Source organism: Malurus melanocephalus, unplaced genomic scaffold, assembly GCF_030028575.1.
Source record: "Malurus melanocephalus ecotype Western Australia unplaced genomic scaffold, MMel_1.1 scaffold_101, whole genome shotgun sequence".
Taxonomy (NCBI): domain Eukaryota; kingdom Metazoa; phylum Chordata; class Aves; order Passeriformes; family Maluridae; genus Malurus; species Malurus melanocephalus.
Window position 1 is genome coordinate 993,785 of NW_026623333.1, and position 21,129 is coordinate 1,014,913.

Below are 21,129 nucleotides of genomic sequence, written 5' to 3' on the forward strand. Positions count from 1 at the left end.
GTTGAATTAGACTGCAGGGAAATGAACCATGCACACCAGCAACATGTGGAAAGGAAAATGCTGAGAAAGGCTTGACTTACATTTTGCAGGTAGGTCGTATCCACAGGTAATTTTGGCCTGTCCAGTCTCACAGCCACTCAGGTTGCGACACTCAGCAACCAAGCAGGGCCCGGCAGCTCTGTGTATGCAGCCATCCACTACAAAACAAACCCAGAAACTTGGATTTATTAAAAGCCATTTTTTATGTTCTCTTCACTCAAATATATGGCTGTAAACATTTACTGCCCATGCTTACACCCACAGCCCAGACCAGCTCATCTGCAAGTTGATATCTATAAATACAATTCTTTYTTCTGACAGAATTAGTTCATGTGTTTTGCAAAAACATGATATTTAGTCAAATTCTGCAAATTCAAAAGCAAACATCTAGAAAAGGTACAGTAGAATAGAAGTTTCAGTATTAGAAAAGGATCTTATTAAAGGCTCWAAGAAATTATCACTACAAATTATAAAAAGAACATTGATCCCCATCTAAATGCCAAACTGTATTTAATGACATATCTCTGATACTTCTACAATTGTGCAGGTCATTTAATGTCGCCGTCCTACTATTGCTGTATATAAAAGTTACAAGAAATAATGCATATTGATTTGAAATATAAAAATACCYACTTTTGACCTTTTTGAATTTTTCCATTTTTTTTAATTTTGTGCTATTTATGCAATATTTTGGAGTTAATTAAAAARTAATTACTAAAGGTTGCAATTGCAGCTAAGTATGCAAGAAAATTAGTAGAATGCATAGATCTTATTACCCTCAGGARCCAGCAAAAGAATAAAACAAGGCTGCTGGCACAGCAATTCTGCCCTCTCAACACACAATCCAAGAAATAATTTACAGTAATTATAGCAAAAAGGTTGAGAAAAAGGATAGAAAATAATAAAGGAAGTAGTGTGTGCATGAACATATTAACTACAGTAAAGCCCTAATTCAGCAGCAGCTGTGGAATTCAACTAGAAGAAAAAAATCTTCACAAAAACTGCATCAACTCAAAAGGTAAAACAAGTATAAAGGCTAAACAAATACTTATGGARAGAAGAAAGGAAGAGTCTGTATGAACATCATTTAAGATTTATTTCAGATTTTATTTCAGATTTAACCAGTTCAAAGTTATAGCTGTGCCCTGCAGCATGTTCAAAGCAATTAAACCAGAACAGGTTTGAAAAGCCATGGGGGGATGGGTTTTCAAGAGATGCACATCACCTGCTCCCAGCAGGAACTGTTCAGCTTTCCACAGGCTCCAATTTGGGTAACCCATGGCACTCAGTGCTCCCAGCGACCACTCACTGCCCACCACAATGTGGGGACTGCAAAACACCCTCAACGATGGTCCTTGAAGCCAGAACACACCCTACTATTAATGGGTCAATAATATTAGGGCTATAATTGGTTCAATAATGTGTTGAGTTACTCCTGAAGTCACGCATTCCCAGGTGGGGAGGCAGAACATCTTCAAATGGACAAAACTGTTCTCTACATAGTGTTAAAAACCTGATTTTCCTTTCTGAGGAGTTCTATACCAGAGTTCATATTCAGGTGACACAGTAAAACTGGATGAGCAGTTCTTTGCAATACTCCATACCCACCCTTGTCACTGATTTTCCAAATTTTTTTTGGACACGTTGTCACTGATTTTCCAACATTTTTTTTGTAGTACTTTATACTATATAAAAAGATAACTACAGAATCACGTGATACTGCACTTTCAGTGAAGTTTTCAAAATTTTATATTGAAAGGATCATGGATGCCAACCCTTCAGTTGTAAGCACACTGCACATTCTCTGTCCCAAGACACCAAGGCTTCTTACTCGACCTCAGCTGAACTTTTGTATTTTGCTTACCCAAAATCTCCGTTCAACAGACTCCAAGATGCTAATGCAAGAGTAATATTTTGTAACCTCGAGGGGAAGAAAGAACGTTTGAAATCTACCCTGTGCTCATAATATCCAAGTTCATTGTTTTAACCTAATTACTCAATGCTTTTCCAGACCAAGCAGGATAAGTAAGCCAGTATGCGTTGAAACCTCAAGTACATTTTTATAGCAGCAACACCACAACATCCCTGRATTCCATACAGGTCTGTGTCCAGCCTTTATAAGCAAAGAAGTCTCCAGAAAGATGAAAGAATAATTGAAAAAAAAAATTGAATCCTTAACAGAGGAAAATCAATTCTATCAYAACCAATCCTGACATATGACAAGGAAAATGGAAGACATCTGCCAAAAGCAAACAAGTAGACATGCGTACCTCCCATATAAAGGTGGCACAAGAGAAAATGATTGAATCCTCCAGACAGGCTTAGATGGAAAAGTAGAAATTAGCATCTTATGTACATCAGTGACAGATGACACAGAAGAATTAAGTTAGGGGAGAACACCAGCAACAAAAACGCAAAACCCAAACACCAAACCACCCAAAATAACCTCTTTTTCCTGCCATACTTTATTAAATACATGAACAGAGGTGACCTCTGGTCTATGAATGCATTTTTAATTTCAGAACTCAGTAAATCATRTTAGAAATACACTTTATTTCCAATAATATATACACTTCAGCAAACCCCAAGCACTAAAATATATTTCTAAACSTGAGTGCTCTCAAAACCACAAAACAATTGCAAAGTTAGAGCAGATTAACAAATATAAATATTATTCTTCAGCTTCTGCTAAAACATGTCTTACCTACATTAATTAAGAAAAAAAAAAAGCATAGAATGGACATAAAAAATATTTACATGGGATATTTTGTTTTCTGGAAGTGTGCACCAACTAGTAATGTCAGTGTACAGAGAGGTAAGCACTATTAAGAGGTAGACTCAGTGGAAATTACAATGACAACAACCACAGGAGGGAGAAATGATGGTCAAAGACATTTTGTTATTCTGTAGTAAGGAGGAAGAGATTTACATGGCATACTGCCAAATTAATAGGAAAGCGAAGAACCTTTGATATAYTGTATTCAGGTATTTCATCTGTATTTTCAGTTTGCTATATAGAAGTTCATCTGCATTATTCTAAACAGAACTGGAAAACAAACCATATCCCAGTGTTCATTGTGCAACTGGCTGAAAAAAACAGTCAAATCTGATTTGGTGTCACATGACACTGATAAGGAATTCTGCTGTATCATTGCTTTCTACAACCAATAAAAAATGTGATTTCACTTGGAAGCCCTCACTCTGCCTCACAGCGCGCCTTTTTCTCTTTTCTACAGGCTGCCTTCCTGTCCAGGTTTATGGAAATCTCACAGATGCCTTGGGTCATTTTCACACACAAGTGACCTGCCATTTCACAGGGAAAGATGTGGGAAAATCCCAGACAAAACTGTCAATCATAACTGAAAGAATTTCCACCCCTGKTCTGCATGATGATCAACTGACAACACTTGGAAGTAGTGAAGACAGGGCTTCTATCCCTATTGATACTGTGCTTCTTGAAATGAGTTTCAGGATTAAAAACCAAAGCTATTTCAAAGGATTTTTGATAGCACTGAGTCCTGCCTGGGCCACCAGTGAGGCAGCAAACACCCACAGAATGTTCCCTCTTCTCTTCTGCCCCCATCCCAAAAAATTGGCTACCCCACAATCCACCTGAGGTCCCATAAATGCTCTGAAATATCGCACAACACTTCACTTTTCATGATTGCAAAGACTTAATGCAGGTCAGCCAATCTTTTGAAAAGTGATCCTGTTACCCAGTGCTGTCACGTGTGGAGAGCCCAGAAAAACTGGGTTTCCGTATTTATTGTTTCACCATGCTTGGGTGGACAAACACATGGAAGGGGCTTCTCAGTTTTGAAGAACTACAAACATGAACTGTATCTCAAAGGCTGAAAAGCGGTTTCAAGAAGCTTCAGATTTATCTCTCTAGTTCAATGCTTGAATAAAGTTATTATAAGTAGTACTCACATTTTTTTTCATTAAAATAATACTAGCAATTTCATTGCATGCTTCCATAAGTTTCAGGAGCCACTAGGGATAGCATTTTGTTCTCCCAACAGTTCAGCAGAAGCCATTAATGAAGAAAAACTATTTTCAAAGCTACTGCAGTCAATGACACTGGTTACACAGAGAAGTAATCTGAAAATAACTGCTTAAAATACACAAACAAAATCAGGTATTAAAATAAAAATCCTATGCAAAAGGACAGCATATTAATAAAAAGGTGTTAAACAAAAATATGTAATCTATGACAGCATCTTTATCCCTGCACACTGAAGGGTGCGAACAAGTTAAATAATTTCTTAGTTCATTTTTTGTAAAACAATTGCATTTGTTCTCCAGAATAAAAGGGTTAAAGTTATATAGTAAAAAAAAATAAAAAAAAAACCAGCTAGTTTACTGGTGTGCAATATAGAATGAAACCATTTCTTATGGAAAATCTCTTAAAATTGCAAATGAAGCAAAWGCATGGGAAACACAGAATTAAGGGTATCATGGGATGCTGCTAAAAAAAATAACCTCAGCAAAACTAGCCTTGCAGTGCAGATGGTAATAAAACAGGGTAAGGTAATCAAACACCACAGCAAAAAAATACWAACTCCTCCAGGAATAATAAGGCCCAAATTTCTTTTGTGACCTTGTGYGCAAGTCTGAATAAAGTGAAGCTACGATGTAAACAACATATGCAGATTTATTGTGTTACATTTCAAGAATCTATACAGTCTTTTTTTCCATAGTAACTCCTGTTCTCTGGYGCTGTTGCAGATTTCCATTTCTCCATTTCAGTAGGAAACTCATGAGGTTTGCTTATTTAAGAAATTCACCTGTGCTTGATATCTCTCTGAAGTGACACTGTTCTTCCACATGGCAAATGCCACGAGTGAGTAAAACCACAATAATGGCATTGCATCCAATGCACTGCTGGGGACACAGAGGAGGAAACTGCTTTGTGTAAAACYGCAGCACATCTCTGCTACACACATCTCAGTCCTTGTGGGTCTTACAAAAATTCCCATTGCAAGGATGTCTGGGGTAAGCAGAAGGGAAAAACCACACAAATAAACAAACAAACACAAAAAAATAATCCAAGCAAAAGGACAAAAACCACCACTTTCCAAATAACCACCACTGAACCCCCAAACAACAATCAAAGAAGCAACAATGAAACCCAGGCTCATTCTGCTAAACTGGTAAAGTACCTCTGAAAAGTTCATTGGAATCAATTGCTGCCAAAGTTRCAACTGCACCTCTAGGACCAGTGTCAAGGGGAAATAAATCCTGCCCAGCAAGGGACAACAGGTGCTGGTCTAATRAACAAAGGTGGGGATGTTAAAAGGATTACAACACAGATGCCAGTCCGTTGCTAGGAATGGCAGTTTTTATTGCTGAGTTGGCCTCTGCCATTGGGAAGTTTAATGAACTGAAGATTTTTAATCAATGCACTGGTTTATAGGCCCCCAACGTAATTAATTTTGAATACTTAGCAATTATACAGTATTTCCTGGCCAAAATCTCAGACTTTAAAAGCATGAACTGATGCTTTATCCTTAAAATTCTCCATTTTAAACACAAAAAACACAGGTAAACCATTTACTTTGAGACACCTAGTTCCCTGAATTAGGTTCACATTTCACCACAAACAATCTACATTTACAGTTCCTTAAATATTCTTACTTTCAGAAACTCTTAGTGCCTACACCTGCCTTAAGACCAAAATGAGACCTGCAAGTCTTGATGTTTAAGCCACTGATTTCCTAATGTGTCAATCCACATTCTCTGTACAATGCCTTCTCATCTTAAGAATCAATTTTTTGAGGCTGCACAAGGGAAATCCAGAATTGTGGCATCCAGAATTAAAACTGGGGATCCTCTCAGCTCCAACCAACCATACTGCAGAGTGAATTTAATGAAATATTATAATAAAACATAATAAAACCATTAGTCCAGTATATACTGCAAGGAACAAAACTACACATAACAATGGCAGGTGTAAACCTTATTGTAAGGTCAGACATGGGAAACTTGTATTTTAGAGTATTGCTTGGCTGAAATTCCCACAAATGTAGCATTACAAACCACCAGTAATTGCCTGCCATGGTGAAAAGCRCTGGGAATTAAATTTTAAAACCTACCGGTTGTTTTAAGAGAAGGYTGCCCTTATCTGGATGCAGTTCACAGTCAAGCATAACAAAAGCAGCTGAAACACTCAACATAATCAATGTCCTTGCCATAAACTGGCAAAAAAAAATGAACAATTCAAAACAAGGCTCAATTACCCACAGATCTGTTAAATTTTAAGTGTTGTACATTTATTGCACACAGCCAATTATTCTTACTTTGAGAAAAACACAAACCAACAGGAAACTCACGAATTTTGGCAATTTTTTTATTTTAGTTCAGCATCTTGGGATACCAGAAACAATATTAAAAATAAACAAAAAGCCAAGTAAAAGTTGTTCTGTCATGTTAGCAATGATGATTGGCAAATTCCTTCCACAAACAACTAAACAACAAAGAAAGTGTTCGTTTTATCTCACACTTATGACATCACCTTTCTTAGTCTTTGAGTGCTCTGCTCCAGTTTTGTAGACAGAGCTATAATGTCAATAGGATTCACACTTTTGTCAGCCCACTCAAGCAGCATAAGGGCTTAGAGAAACACGGGGCTGATAAACCTGTCTGAATGTCACACTTTTGGCAGGAAAAAACAGTAGGAAAGGCTCCAATAGTGCTTTTCCAGTTTTTCCCAGTCCAAACTGCTGACATTAAGGCATGTGTGAAGGAACCATTCACTTCCTTTTAATTGTGTTAGTGTTGAGACACCTGACATGCCACACTCTTTTCCAGATGGAAAGGAGACAGCGAAGTCCTAAATACCTCCCGGCAGCGAGCGCACAAACTGCTTGTTGYTGTTTACCAAGGAGTGAAGTGATAAGTCTGGAGAAATTCAGGCTACTCTGTGCTATTGAACAAAACTCGGCTTCACGCTCCTCCCAGTTTGCTCCTCCAGCTCCCCAAACCAACTATTAAGAATCTGCAAGTTCTTTTAGGGGGTATCAGCCTGAGGAAATGGGTCTGGCGACTCCAAAATCCTTTCCTCAGCCTCCTGGGCAGCCACAGTACTTCATTTCCAGCTGGATACTGCACAGATTGGAAGGCCAAAAGAGATTTATCCACATTTTATTCCTTAGATGCCTACTTCATCCTGGATTTTCRTTCTTGTTACTGTGCTATTATTACAGGACTCTCATTCTTGGGTAAATATCCACATTAYTGCCTTTAAAATCTCCCTGGAACCCTCTTTGCCATGATGGCTATGAAGCCATTGAAGACATCAGGCTACCACCATCATACCAAGCTCTGTCTTGTGCATTCAACTRTGAAATCTCTTTTTCCTTCTGCACTGTTCAGACACATTAAGTTAAATTCTGAGAAAGAGTAAAGAAACAAGTATCCAATAATGAAATAAAAAAGTATGTCTCAATGGGCAATGATAATCAGGTTTTATTTTTAGAAAGCTATTTACTGATGTTCCGATGTTGTAATAAAGAACAAAGAAACGGACAAACTGGTAAGACTCACTGTCCATCAGTCTCAGCAACCTGCTCAATGGCCAAAGAAAATGCTTAGAAGGGAAGATCAGACAGAAATGACAAGGGGTTTTACAGAATATCCTTCCACCCATCAGCACTCCAAAAATCACAAACACGAGAAAGATGTCTTTTCTTTATAACTGGCCTTGCTTTCTATCTTGTGGTTTTGGCTTTTTTGGTTTGGATTGGGATTTTTTTGTTGCTGTTTTGGGGTTTTTTGCGGTTTTGGGTTTTTTTGGTTTTTTTTTTTTTTTTTTTTTTTTTTGGTGAGCATTCTGTAAGTGCCTCAGACTCAAATAAACGTTTGAATTTGTATCTTCCAATTTTATGTAGTTGTCTGTGTAATGCAGACAAGGAAATTAATACCGYAGGTAATTCTGAGTAAAGGCATACTGGTAATCTAGAAAAAGAGAATGAAAACAGAAAAGCTTTCTATAATCCTTAAGGAAGTGTTTTGTTCTGGGGCTTTTTTTCCCCTCATTTAAAAACACACACAGGTAAGTGCTTCCTCTCTGTTGTTTGGTATCTGGTTTTCTTTGGATTTTTTTTGTAATTTTTCTTCTCTGTAGATTTCAGCATTTTAGAGCTCAGCACAAAAAGACAGGAGACGCAATTGTGTGCTCCATTACTTGCAAATGTTTCAAAAATATGAAGTGCATGGGCTGGTCACGGCAGATGAATTGTATTAAGCCAGAATAGGTATTTGCATATTTGGAGTACAGTTATTAAGCAGTCATCATGCAGTGATTATACAAATTTATTCACTACAATCAGCCAGCAGTTGACAGGCACAGGTCAAGGATTTAGATGGAGCAGGCTATCAAGTAATAATTGTAAAATGACTGTGTAAAAAGGAGCCTTATAACAGCGATGCATCCTCACAGCCCAAAAGGCTGTTGGCATGTAATTCCAGAGAATTTTAAAGGTATAGTGAAAATTAAAAAAAAAAAAAAAAAAAAAAAAAAAAAAAAAAAAAAAAAAAAAAAAAAAAAAAAAAAAAATACAACAAAAAAAAAAAAAAAAAAAAAAAAAAAAAGTATAATGCTAACCACATTTTCCCCATGAAAATGAAAGAGGAGGCGATATAAGCCCTTCTTGTCAGAAAATGTGGAAGGAAGACATTCTCACATAGGTCTTTGCAGATTTGAAGCCTGAGGGCTTCCATAAGGAAATATGATTTCTAATTAAATATAACCTATCCAGGCATGGGAGAAGGTGATTTTTCTCTTTAGCCATAGGGTGCACYGAGCACCAGAACACTATACATCACCTGCTGGAATGAAAGAATACATTTAAGCTTCTGAGAAAGCCTGGGAGAAGACACTGAGCCTGAGCCAGACAAAGGAGGTTTKTGGTGCAAGGTGAATCACTACACTTCCCTGAAAAAATCTTTCAAAAGAAAGGTGGGCWGATATGCCAAGAAAAAGCTTTCATGACTTACAACTTCAAATATTACATTCCAGACACTTTTTGTAAGCAATTTCATTGTTTTTAAGAGCCATCTCTTCCCCTCCCCTCTAACCCACACGGGTTTAGTTTGACCRTGCAGCAGCACTGAATCTTTGTGGAGTTTTTAGAGATGCACCATCTGCCAGAGAGAGAGAGAGGGTGAAGAAAGTACCAGGGAAAAGGTCAGTTAAGAAGCAAAGTACATTCAGTGCTGGGCATACTTCAAAAGGGACTTAAAAAAACCACAGGGATTGTAGGAACTCTGAATTAGGGCAGCAGCTGGAATCTAGAAAGGACTAAGACCAAGCATCAGCAAAGAAGATACTCTCTGGTTTGCAGCAAGACTTAATGGGCTTTAGGAAAACTCCAAATTATTTACTAAGGAGCAGCTGGTTTTCTTATTTCCTGGGCCATTTTTACTTGTGCTAATTTACTTTTATCGTGAACCACTGAAGGGAGAAAACTTGGTTGAGATACTTCAGAGTCTGCAATCACAGGAACATCCTCTCAATTTGGAGTGCTGTTTCAAACCAGATTAATTAACAGTATTAATTATACAAAAATTGCCTTGCAATAGGTAAATCCAATTGAACACATTACAATGTATTCTAATGGAATAAATACAAGGGAAGAAAAAGGTAAACACTAGATTAACCAGAAAATTATGTATGAACAAGGTTCTTTCAGACAGCATTTTAACACAAGCCTGAGAAGTAATTACCCATAAAAAGTCTCGAATATTCTTTCCTTTTGTTGAGAGGCTGTGACAAATCATATGTGCAACACAATCAAGATGAAGATAGCTTAAAAGATCTTGCTGAAAGATAATTTACAAGAACTAGGACACAATCARCATTCAGCAATGCTGAGGTATCAAATGTTTTTCAGCCACATGCAAAAATATCACCTACACKAAGTACAACTTCCCCTATAAAACCAATATTGTATCCTGATACAGACTCACACTGCAAATCAAATGCAGAAGAAAAACTATTTACTCTCACTAATATGTCAGATTGCGTTGCAGAACCTGAGAAATCTATAAAATTATTAGATCTATATCTATAAAAAAACCACAACCTTCACACACAATTAGCTCATCTGCAGTAGAGGGGGCAATCTGCCATYATCAGACCATGCTTTCCTTTTCCACTCCTGGACAGATTGTGTCTGACAGCAAAGTTCTGTTTCTAAGGTAAATAGGAAAGCCTTCTACTAACTTAAGATTCTCAGATATATTCGTAATGATCAAGTGGAAATTAAGTGACAGAATAACCATGAATAAAAAGTAATAAAAACTGCTGAGTGTTTATTTATTTATTCAATGTCAGAAATACAAACAAAATAAGGGCAGTAGCGTGAGGTAACATTGCCCACTGTGCTTGGGGGGTATCTGCACTGCATCACTCCAGACAGAAATAATATTTTAAAACTGAGAAGGGCACAAAGCCTGATAACAGCAAGCAACCTTTGGAGTTAATGGAAGACTGACTCCAAAAGTTGCAAGGGGAGCTTCTCTGAGCTGTTCCCAGCCCAGCCCTCCACAGTGCCACACCACAGCAGCTTGTTTAATCAAGTCCCACACAAGCTTTTTTAACCTATGAAAAAGGTAAACCTGTAATTAATGAACTTATTACTTATCTGAGCTGGTTGCAACCCTCCTTATGCTCCATGAGTTGTGGGAAAGGAAATTAAAGTACTAAGCACAACTTAAATTTACAATCTAATATTTTTCAAGTAAGAAACAAGACATCCCACACAGATGGCTATATTTACCAGTTCRGTAATTCTGGTAATTCCCTCCCCAAATAACTTTTATGTTTGTCCTAAAACACCATTAAARCATAGATAAGGAACAGAAGAACTAAAGAGCTGGTTAATCTGTGTAGCATCATTATGTATTATTTAGTTTAATATCTTCTTGTAGTAAATACAAAATCATTATGTGCCATTTTCTTCAAGAGAACATTGTTATAAATTTGGTGTTGCAACAGAACCATTAAAGTATAATAGTGTACACAGAAAATTCTACTGATTAGCAAACAAAAATATGTAATTATAGCCATAGTGTRGGACTCAGTTGGCTGGTGTTTTATTGCATACTGTTCTGTAAGACTATTTTGCTGCCAGAAATAATGAGGAAAATACTGAGTTGCTAGTTCCAGTCGTACTAGAGGTTTTTGTCTTGATTTTATTGACATTTATAAAGCAATTGTCACATGTAACAAACAAGCCACAGTGCCAACACTGAGCTGCAGTCTGCAGTGATTAACGAGTAAACAGCATCAATTCCATAGCAACGTTCCACRGATATGGATCAATATTAAATGATTTTTTTAAAGAGGTAATTCTGAACAACACTTCGGCCAAAGCATCTCGAGTGCTCTGGAGTTTGAGCAATATTAATGAAATAATACAAGAGCACTGAGACATGGTTTTAAAATKAAAACACAGCTCAAAATTAGTCCACACAAGCTGTAGTAATCATGTCCAAATGYACATGTTTCCAATATATAAAAAATGCAGTTTTAAAAGAAAATACATATAATCATGAGTAGAAATACTAAACTCTCTCTCTCGATATATATATATCCTGTGATATTTTGCATTATAATTAAGCCTCCAAAATTTCTTTTCCAGTTTACATTAAAAGGAGGAGAAGGGATGAGGCATACTTTTACCATCTTTTTTTTTTTTTTTGTATGATGCTATGTGCCAGTTTTAAAACCTTGCAGAGAAATTAAAATCACAAAGAGTTAATTCTTTTCTGGAAAGTTACACTGGAAGGTTTCTCAGAGATATTACATTAACTGGGTTTTAACCATAGATGGTTCATACCTAAACTGCAGCCTGATACCATTAGAATGGAGCAACTACTTGGATACAACAAAGAACCAAATAAGAGGACAGGTAACACTGGCTGAAGGTACCGAAGCTCCAAAGACTGTATGAGTGATGAGCCCTGGGAATAAATTCCTCTTCAGGTTTGTCCTCCTTTCTAAAAACATTTATAGCACAAATCCTTTACACATATTTTGAAAAAGAAAAAAAATCTTAATAGTTTTATGTCAGTGGTGTCAAATGCAGAATAAAGTTCAACATAATTCTTAATATTACTCTACCCACCCTCAGAAAACATACTTTTTAAAATASCTTTCCCTTATTACTTTCAGAGTAGTCAAAGACTTGCAAATATCAAGTCATATGCTGGATTATGAGAAGCCCAACAGTGCATTGGGCAAACAAACAGCCATCTATACAAAGGGRATATTAATATTCATCTGCACTTTTCTACTAAAATTTACCACTTTGGGTACATCTTCATTAGSAAATACAGAGGACCAATAAGAGCACACTTGTGGAGTAAAACAGCTGGTGGTAAGAACAYATTGTATAAATACTATATACAGTTTAGGTGCTTTTTGATGGTGGAGAGRGTTTTTGTTTGTTTGGRTTTTTTATTTATTTTTATTTTGCRCTAGGTCTTGTCTGGTCCTTGGACTGAATGCCAGTTTTCCAGTCAAATGCATCAGGGACACATTCTCCAGTCTATTTTACCAAAAAGAAATCTACTTCTTGTGCTCCAAGGTGTATGGTAAAACTAACTACCAAAGTATTTAGCCAGGGGAAATAGGAATTTCCTTCAAAAGCACATGCTAGTCCCAATTATAAAAAGGAAAGTGAATGCATCTCTTGAATTGGTGTGAGTTGAAATTTATTTGAATTTTTCAGCGTTTTAGCCATACCTGAGTTAGCAAGCCTGTAAATAAAGGGGTAAAGCCCCATTCTCACACTCCAATAAAACAAATTTCTACATTTTCAAAGCAGSAGTTTGGTACTGAGCCCCCAACCTGCATGAACCAAAGTTCAAAAGATCAAAGTAACAATGGCATCAAACTCCAGCTCCACACCAGCCAYACGCAGAAGTCAGCATGATAGGATATTCATCCCTTAAGGTTTTAGTTGTAAACAGGCACTAACAAACAACTGAGCAATGGCAGAACAAAAACATTCAGCAGCCACCCTAGGGTACAGGCATAAACAAGCCCTGTCTTAAAATGACTAATACGTTCTGCTGGCAGCGGTGATGCTCAGGATGGAGCGTCAGGAACTGACGAGACTGAGGGCAGGGTAGGGAACTTCTTTCAGAGCATCAAGAAGATTTACACAAATAATCTAATGCTATAGTTCTAGTTAATTCTGATGGGAAGMTGGAGAAACGTCGTCCTTCCCTGCCTTCTCAATATTACATGCAACATTTTACACAGAAAAGTACTTCTGAAATACACATCTCAGGTCACACTGAAAGCAACATGTGTGAATATGCTGGTGGAACATTTTACAAGACARTCTCCAGAAGACCTATGGTTAACTTACAGTCCCACACCATAAATATTCCTCATATTCCAGTATCACCAGCATCACACTGTAAAGATAAGTTGATCATCRTCCTTGGGAAAGATGGTGTCTTTCRCTCTCATAAATGGATATCTTAGATTTACAAGCTTTAATATTATTAATGCCTTTTATTTTCAACATATCTGCTTTCATAGAGTCAGAGAATAAATTAGGCTGGATTGGACCCTCGAGAGCATGCAGTCMCACCCCCTGCTCAGGTTCCCTTTAYAAAACAAATGCATGATTCAACTAGATCTGCCTTCCATTCTTCTGAAGTGACGAAAATGTATAGAAAAAGCTGAAGCACTGTTCCACCATCTGAAATGTTTATTGTTATTATTTTTACTAATTATGTTTATGCTCCAGGGTAAAACAACACSCAACACCTACATGTTATAGAAAATAAATGCTTTTCAATTATTAAGATGGAAGAATGAAAGCTAAACAATAACTGGCACAAAAGGTTCAGTCCCAAGATGACACCTATCCMGTTTGGCAAGGTGCCCGTTTGTGGTGATAGCAAGACCCACAAAAAAAGAGGTGTAGCTAAAGTATTAAGGAGGATGAAAGGTCTAAGCTGACAGCAAATACAAACTAGATCTGAATTCTCCTGTCTGACTCTGTTTGGGGAGGCCAGGCTATTATTTGTTATCTGAGGACTGAGGTATGCACAACATGGGCAGGCGCTGCRGGCACAGGGATGAGCCCAAAGATCCTTAATGAGGGACAACCCAAAGCCTCAAGTCTCTCTCTGCATAACACAGTGAGAGTCAAAAGAGAAAGGGGTGATTTTTAATGCAGCTTTCAGCAGAGACCCACGGTTCTGATTTATTTTTCTCACATCTAGATCCTTTTCTTAATTTTGCTCTTCCTTTTCAACAACAGGGTTTTATTTATAACTATCTCTTCTAATTAGAAGGCAAACTTCCTGATCTCTTGACCTATTGCACAATATGATTTTAATTARTTCACACTGACATGCAAGGCCTGGAGTTTAAGTATTGCTTTTCCTGAACAAACTGATTTGCCCAGTGAAATCCYTTATGTAAACAWCTAAAAAWKWWYTTTTTAAAGTATTTTTTAAAATRTTATTGTMCAAAATTCAGTGGGATAGAGTAATSCTGTAGAGTGATGTTCATGACCTTCTGAAAGACAGTTTTCTCTATTGAGCTACACTTCTTTCATGATTTTTTTGTTCAAAATGAATAGGATGTTTCTTAATTGAGTACCAATATATCATTCCTTCTTCACTAATGTGCATGTCAGCACAGATACAGGTATTAAAAGAATATTTGTTTTGAACAGCTTTTTTATGTACTTCATACAGGAGACAGACAACACATAGGAAAACACATCGATGGAAACTGAAGGTGAAATGATCCGTAGTATTTCCAATATTGTCGAGACCCTCCCTGTACCTCCAAAAAGCTCCAAATCTCCTGTCTTCCTTTCACTCACTTCACACTCAATCCTTCCACACCTCCAACCTGGACCTTTRTGAGTTGCTGGCCAGGTAAAAGCCACATGTGCCACAGCAAACCTGAAATACAGCCAGCCATATGATTCTAACAAAATATATAATGGTATATTCTTCCTGGACTTCCCCAGCTTAGCAGATGCTGCAGCTTCTCTCTGGATGTCAGTTTTAATAAATATGGAGAGACCTACTTGTTTTGAAACTTGCAAATATCTATCAAACACATCTGCAAATAACCCTTAGATTAAATAATGTGCTGGGAATTAATAGCAGGTAACAGCACAAGGAAAGCAGAGTAAGAGTGTTTCAAAATCTACCGACTGCTTATATAGGACGGGGCATACCCAAAGCATAAATGGATACTATCACATATWTCCTTTCCAGTTGGACAAGAAATCCCTGACAAAACTGTCTTGGGCTTCAAGGAGTCCCAGGTGGCACTACAGCAATCTGYCCATCTGTGAATGAGTAAGAGAAGTGTTGTGCACCTGTGGTCAGGACACTTATGAAATACAGGAAAGATCACGGACGGGACTGGCAGGATGACTCAGTGAACATCAGGGCTTGAACTTCCACCTCTTGCATTTATTGGTGGAATATTGACCATCATTCCATGTGAACATCTTCTCGTGTTCAGCAGATTCCCTATCAAATATGAGATGAGCTAGTGTTGCAAGTCTACCTACTTGAAAGCAACAAAAYAGCTCCGCCAGACAAGCCTTTGCACTTTTTTTAGCGCCAGAATTAATCATTGTGAAACTACTGATSTTCCCTTGATATTTTAAAAGGATATCCCAGGAAAGTACAGAATAAAAAGTGAAAAGAAAAAAAGTTTAAATCGCCACACTCAATCTTTCTCTTCTATTATTCATTAACCTGCAGGTTTTAAGKGAGAACGCAGTTGTTAGAGCTTCTCTGAGAAACCTGGCCTAATTAAGTTTTAATTCCAGCAAATCAGGAGGTATACTTTGTCCCTGTCAAACACAGAAACACTTTTAAGCAGCATTTYCCAAAAAGACTACGTCCCTTGGTAATTCCACATCGGATTTAGTCCAAAATTCGGTACCATCTATACATCATAAAAGGTCTTTTTGATTCAGGAGTCCAACCAGCCTCTTTGTCTGTGAGACCTTGGCCATATGTGCCTCCAGAATTCTGTGAAGAATCAAAAATCACTGCAGAACAGCTCCAAAAGAGCCCCTTCCTTCCTCTTAAACCTCTTTCTACTTACTGGCTTCAGGCTATGCTTAAACTTTAAATGATGCAAAAGTGCTTTAATAGTAACATTATATATCCATATAACCCAGCGTTCAATCCCTTCAAACATCTAAAATCAGAGGGACCTGCAGCAGGGGGAAGGGAGACGTGCAGAGATTCATATGTAAAGCTTTTTGTAAAGCAACAATGCTAGGACAAGCCAGAAGACCCAACAGCCAGTGTCACTGTCCTTATTTCCATGGATGTATTCCTAAATTCATCTCAARGACAAAATAAACTGTTTCCACAATGCAGAGGACAGTAAGGAGAGCAATTTCTTGCAATACACAAGRTTCCTTGACCAAGATGAAAGCTTCCCCCTTGCTGCCATCGGTCTCTTTAATGGTTCTTTCTAAACATATTCTTTGTGAAAGAGTTAAAACACAAGCCTGGCAAAAACACACTCACAAATAATGTTTGTAGGGCATAACCATCACTACAGCCAATTAGGAATTCATGGCTCTGCTCCCATTCCTGCTGCAGTAGGTGTGATTGTTGTACTTTTTCCCCAATTCTTGCGCTCCATTTACTTACACTGGGCCAGATATCGCTTCACTACACAGCAAAACAAAACCTGCTACAAAGCAAAGCAGAAATGGGTTTACACTGTACAAAACAAGGCATAATTTTTGAAAAAAAAAACAAACCAAAATTGGATACAATACACATGAGACACCACAGAAGGTAAATGTGGATCTCGGAAAGGTCTCGTCAGAAATGAGGATTCTGGGAGTATTCTCYGCTGGATGCACAAAACACCACAATAACTGCAGTGCTCCTCTGTTCCCTGGCACAGGTATGGGAAAACAACAATTAAGCTTTTGTCAAACATATCTTTTTTTCAACAAGCAAACAATTTCTTTCTAAATACCTGTGTTGCCAATGTCTCTCTCGCATGTGTAATTATATAGTCTTTCTTAAAAGACTACAAACAGTCAAACGGTATTGTTAAATAACCAAATGTGTTTTCTCCATCTTACTTTTCATTATTCAACATTAGCACATAAATTGACAGTTATTAAGCAAATGATAAATGTTATCTGTTCATATAAAAAGTGCTTTACTGAATCAAAACCATTAACAGCTCCCAGGAGCACAAATGTAATTCTTTTATACAACTGAAAAGGAAAGCTACAAAAAAAAGAGGAAAAAGAGATGTTATTACACTCAGGAACATATGCAGACATTCCCCAGAAGAGGCAAGTAACAGAGCTGACCTAACACTGYACAGCTTAAAAATCATTGTAAAAGGAATTTAATGTGTGTAATATTAGAAATATTAGAAAACATGAAATTTGATTTCTTTTCCTTATGCCTCAAACCTCCTGTTATGCTTCTAGTCAATTTTACCAAACTGAAGAAACACTACAAWTTTTAAGCATAAATATACCCTGGTTCATTTTTTTTTTTTTTTGCTACATGATACGTATACTTTGTCAAGCACAATGACCACATTAAAGAATRGGAACATAACATGAAGTTATTTCTGTTCAAAAACTCTTCATCTARCTCAGAAAATTCAGAAACACAGCAGAAACTGGAAGGACAGATTTTGGATATTATTCCAGGGCAGGTAGTGGTGACTTGAAATTAAAACCTAGAAGATGTCCCACGTTCCCTTGCCTTTTCAAACATGAGATGATGATGTTACTCTGATGTCTGCCAGGGAAAAGAATTAAAAATATGCTGTGAAAGGACCAGCATTTTTTTGTGCTTGGAGAAAAGTGTGTCTCCTTATAGCTCTAACATATTCCTGGCCTTTTGGATGACCTCTTGACTTAGCAACACCAGAKTTTACAAAATGCCCATCAGCAACAACCAGCAAAGCCACAGAGAAAAGCTTTTTTGTTGGTTTTTCTCCATCACACCTTTTAAGCAAATGAGTGATATGAGGTCTCAGATTGTAAAGCAGATATCCTACAAATATATGGTTTTCCCTAAGAAAGGGAACAGAGGTACTTCTGGACAGTGAGACAGGAAATGTGTTAATCCCATCCCGCTTTCTCATTTAGGGAGTTTAATAAAGCAGCCCYGTATTGTGGCACACCAATATATTTTGGCAGCATTTGCAGAGATAGCACCTCCTGAGCTGTGAGTACCACATTTTACTGCACCCTGTCAGGTTAGATAAAAGCTGTCTGCAACTTTTATATTTTTCCTAGACAGAAAAGTTATACAATATTGCCAAGAAGCTTTAGAACTATACAGGGTAGCCTATCACAACTGCCAAACAATTTTTTAGGATTCTGTTTTTCCCTCTTTCTAAAAGGTGTTCTGGCAACTCTACAAACATTTGAGAAAGCAGCATGTTCTCCAGCTACTCTGCAACATGCATTGAGACAGGGCCTTAGAGAGCCTGGCTTTGGAGACTGACCTCTAACAATATCTTAAACTATTTATAAAACCTTCCTACAAACTGATTTTTTTTCAGTTTCACAGTCAGAGAACAAACATTCCTTAAAAATCCAGTTTCCTCCTCCAAAACTAGTCCTCAAGGAGTAAGGTACGAAGTACAAGGAACAGGGAAAATAAAGAAGTAAGAGCACACAGTAAATATGCCAATTATTTCAGCATGTTAAATATGACTGGAGAAGAGAGAAACTTCAGTCAATAGCAGGCTGATTATTCCAGCAGGGCCACTTAGCAGCAGTGATGGAAAGATAACACTTGTTTAACTAGTGTTTGTAAAGTACTTTACATTCCTCAGATAGAAGAAATATAGGTACACCAAACACCATCACCATTACACCGGCTGCTGCTCTGACTTCTGTAAATAATTAAAGGCTGKGACATTATTCTGGGTAAGCAAATCGTAATGGAACATCTGGGGATGGGAGGAGCACACATGACCAACTCCTCCATCCTATATTTTATGCATGAGGAGTAATAATTTATCGTGTGGTCAGGGCAGGGCTGCCAAAAGGAACAGCTTGGAGCTGATAACGCTTCCTGGAGAGACTGTGGAGCTCCTCTTGGGAAGACAAGAAGTGATCAGCAAGAGTGAGAGGCAAGCTGCAATGACATGGGTCCACTCTCAAAGCAATCTTGCTTTTAAAGAAATTTGTTTTGTTTACTTGGTTGGAAATTCTTAAAAACATCTTCCAGCCCGCTGCTCAATACCTTTAGGGYACAATTACACCTTTACCAGCAGTATTAATTAATTTTAATTACTTCTTCAGAAAAAATATTTTGTACAGAGTGTAATATATGTATGTTTTATTAATCTAGGAATTTAACGTTTTACATTCGGAAAAAAAAACCCCTGTTCTATTATAACACCAGTAATTAAAGTAGGAAAGATACAAAACATGCAACACAAAATGTGCAAAACTCTGAATTTCAAAGTAGGAAGGCAGCTTTGTGCAACTGTTTTTTCAGCTCCTTTTCAGTAAATACAATTTAAATGGACTAGGTTTTGCCTGAATTATTTTTGCTACTCATCTATCAGATAAGAGGCAACAGTAGCATACAGTGGCAGYAATAATGGTGCAGTGAAAATGGAAAAGCATTAAGAATAAGCCTGTTCCAGCACAGAGAAGACAGACAGAGAAGTTTGGTGATGCTTTTGCTATGGGAGATGGCCATTATCTTCAATGGGGAGGTGATTCATTAAAAGGTCTTGGGCAGACAAGTTTGTCAATACTGGAACAAAGCTACATAGAAACCCATCATTTTAATTAAGGACTTAGAGGATGGCCAGTGAGCTAATTGCTATTAAATCACATACAAAGAATGTTCTTATATCATCTGACATGTGTTTTCTTACAGACTCTCACAGGCAGAATGCTAAATGTAATGACAAAMTGTTTTCTGCCTTTCTGTGTAGGAAGAGATTACCAGCAAGCTAGGAATTAAATTCCAGTGGATAATCATTGTACAGTAGCTAATATTATAAGGTACACACGTGGCCGTATTTCACTTAAACATATATTCAGTTCACCTAGAAATTCTAATATCAAGATCTGCTTTAAAACATCTAAAAACACACATGCTATGAAAGCAGTAAAGTACCAATAAAAACTTGCTAATTGTATAAAAAAGGTAATAAAGTTGGTGACACTCAGTGTGTCAAAAAGCATCTCTTTATGCATAAGGTGACCTTAGGCCTGGGCTGGAGTGAACCACTTTTTGAAGACAAAAAGAAAAGAGAAGGATCTACACTGCATGAAACAACACCACAGAAAACTCGTTATACTCCACAACCCAAGCACAAGAAGGGAAGCAAACTGAAATACGGCGCAAACAGAAATATCAGTGAGAAGAAACCTGCAGCCCAACCCTTCACTCCAGACATGTGAGAGACACCAGAGCTGGTCACTCTCTCATTTCAGGCAGAGGGTGGGACTGGGTGGGCACCCATTGCTTCAGAGGAATGCAGCTCCTGTCCTCTCGTTGCTGTTTCATGTCATGTTGTGGCCGTGAGCTCTCGCAGTCACCCCGTAGAGCAGGAGGAGACAAGTTGGCTCCCTGAAGCCAAGGCGGGGAAAATCTTCCCCACTGCTTTCCAACAGATGACCTGAACCATGCTCCCCCCACACACCTCATTAGCACTGTGCTTCAGGCACCCTACTTTCCACCCAGGTAATGAGGAACATTCATCAAAACTATTGTCTTCCATTTCTTTCAGTACACTACAGACTTCGAAAAACTAATGCACTTTCTGCAAATACATTTTCTTCACCTTCCCATAACATTTGTGCATTATTTATTAATGTGGTTTTTGCAGAAAATTTTCCTTTTGGATGAGTAAGATCTGACTGGCACTGTGTTAAATAAAATGAGAGGAGTTTTCCATGCATTTGGGTTTAGTTTCTAAAGATCTGTTCCAGTGCTTTTCTGATTCAAACCCAACTCTTGTACACACATCCTTCAGCATTACTCATGAGCTAATTTAAACACAGGTATCACCGATTTTCAATGGAAAGACTGAAATGAATACCAAGATAATAACTT

General features: G+C 37.6%; 1 protein-coding gene across 1 annotated transcript in view; it reads right to left on the reverse strand.

Moving 5' to 3' along the window:
- MACROD2 (mono-ADP ribosylhydrolase 2) overlaps window positions 1-21,129 on the reverse strand; it is an 809,981-nt gene that overhangs the window by 552,097 nt on the left and 236,755 nt on the right. The window contains 1 exon segment of the mRNA XM_057369011.1: window positions 81-197. Coding sequence (XP_057224994.1) covers window positions 81-197 — 117 coding nt within the window.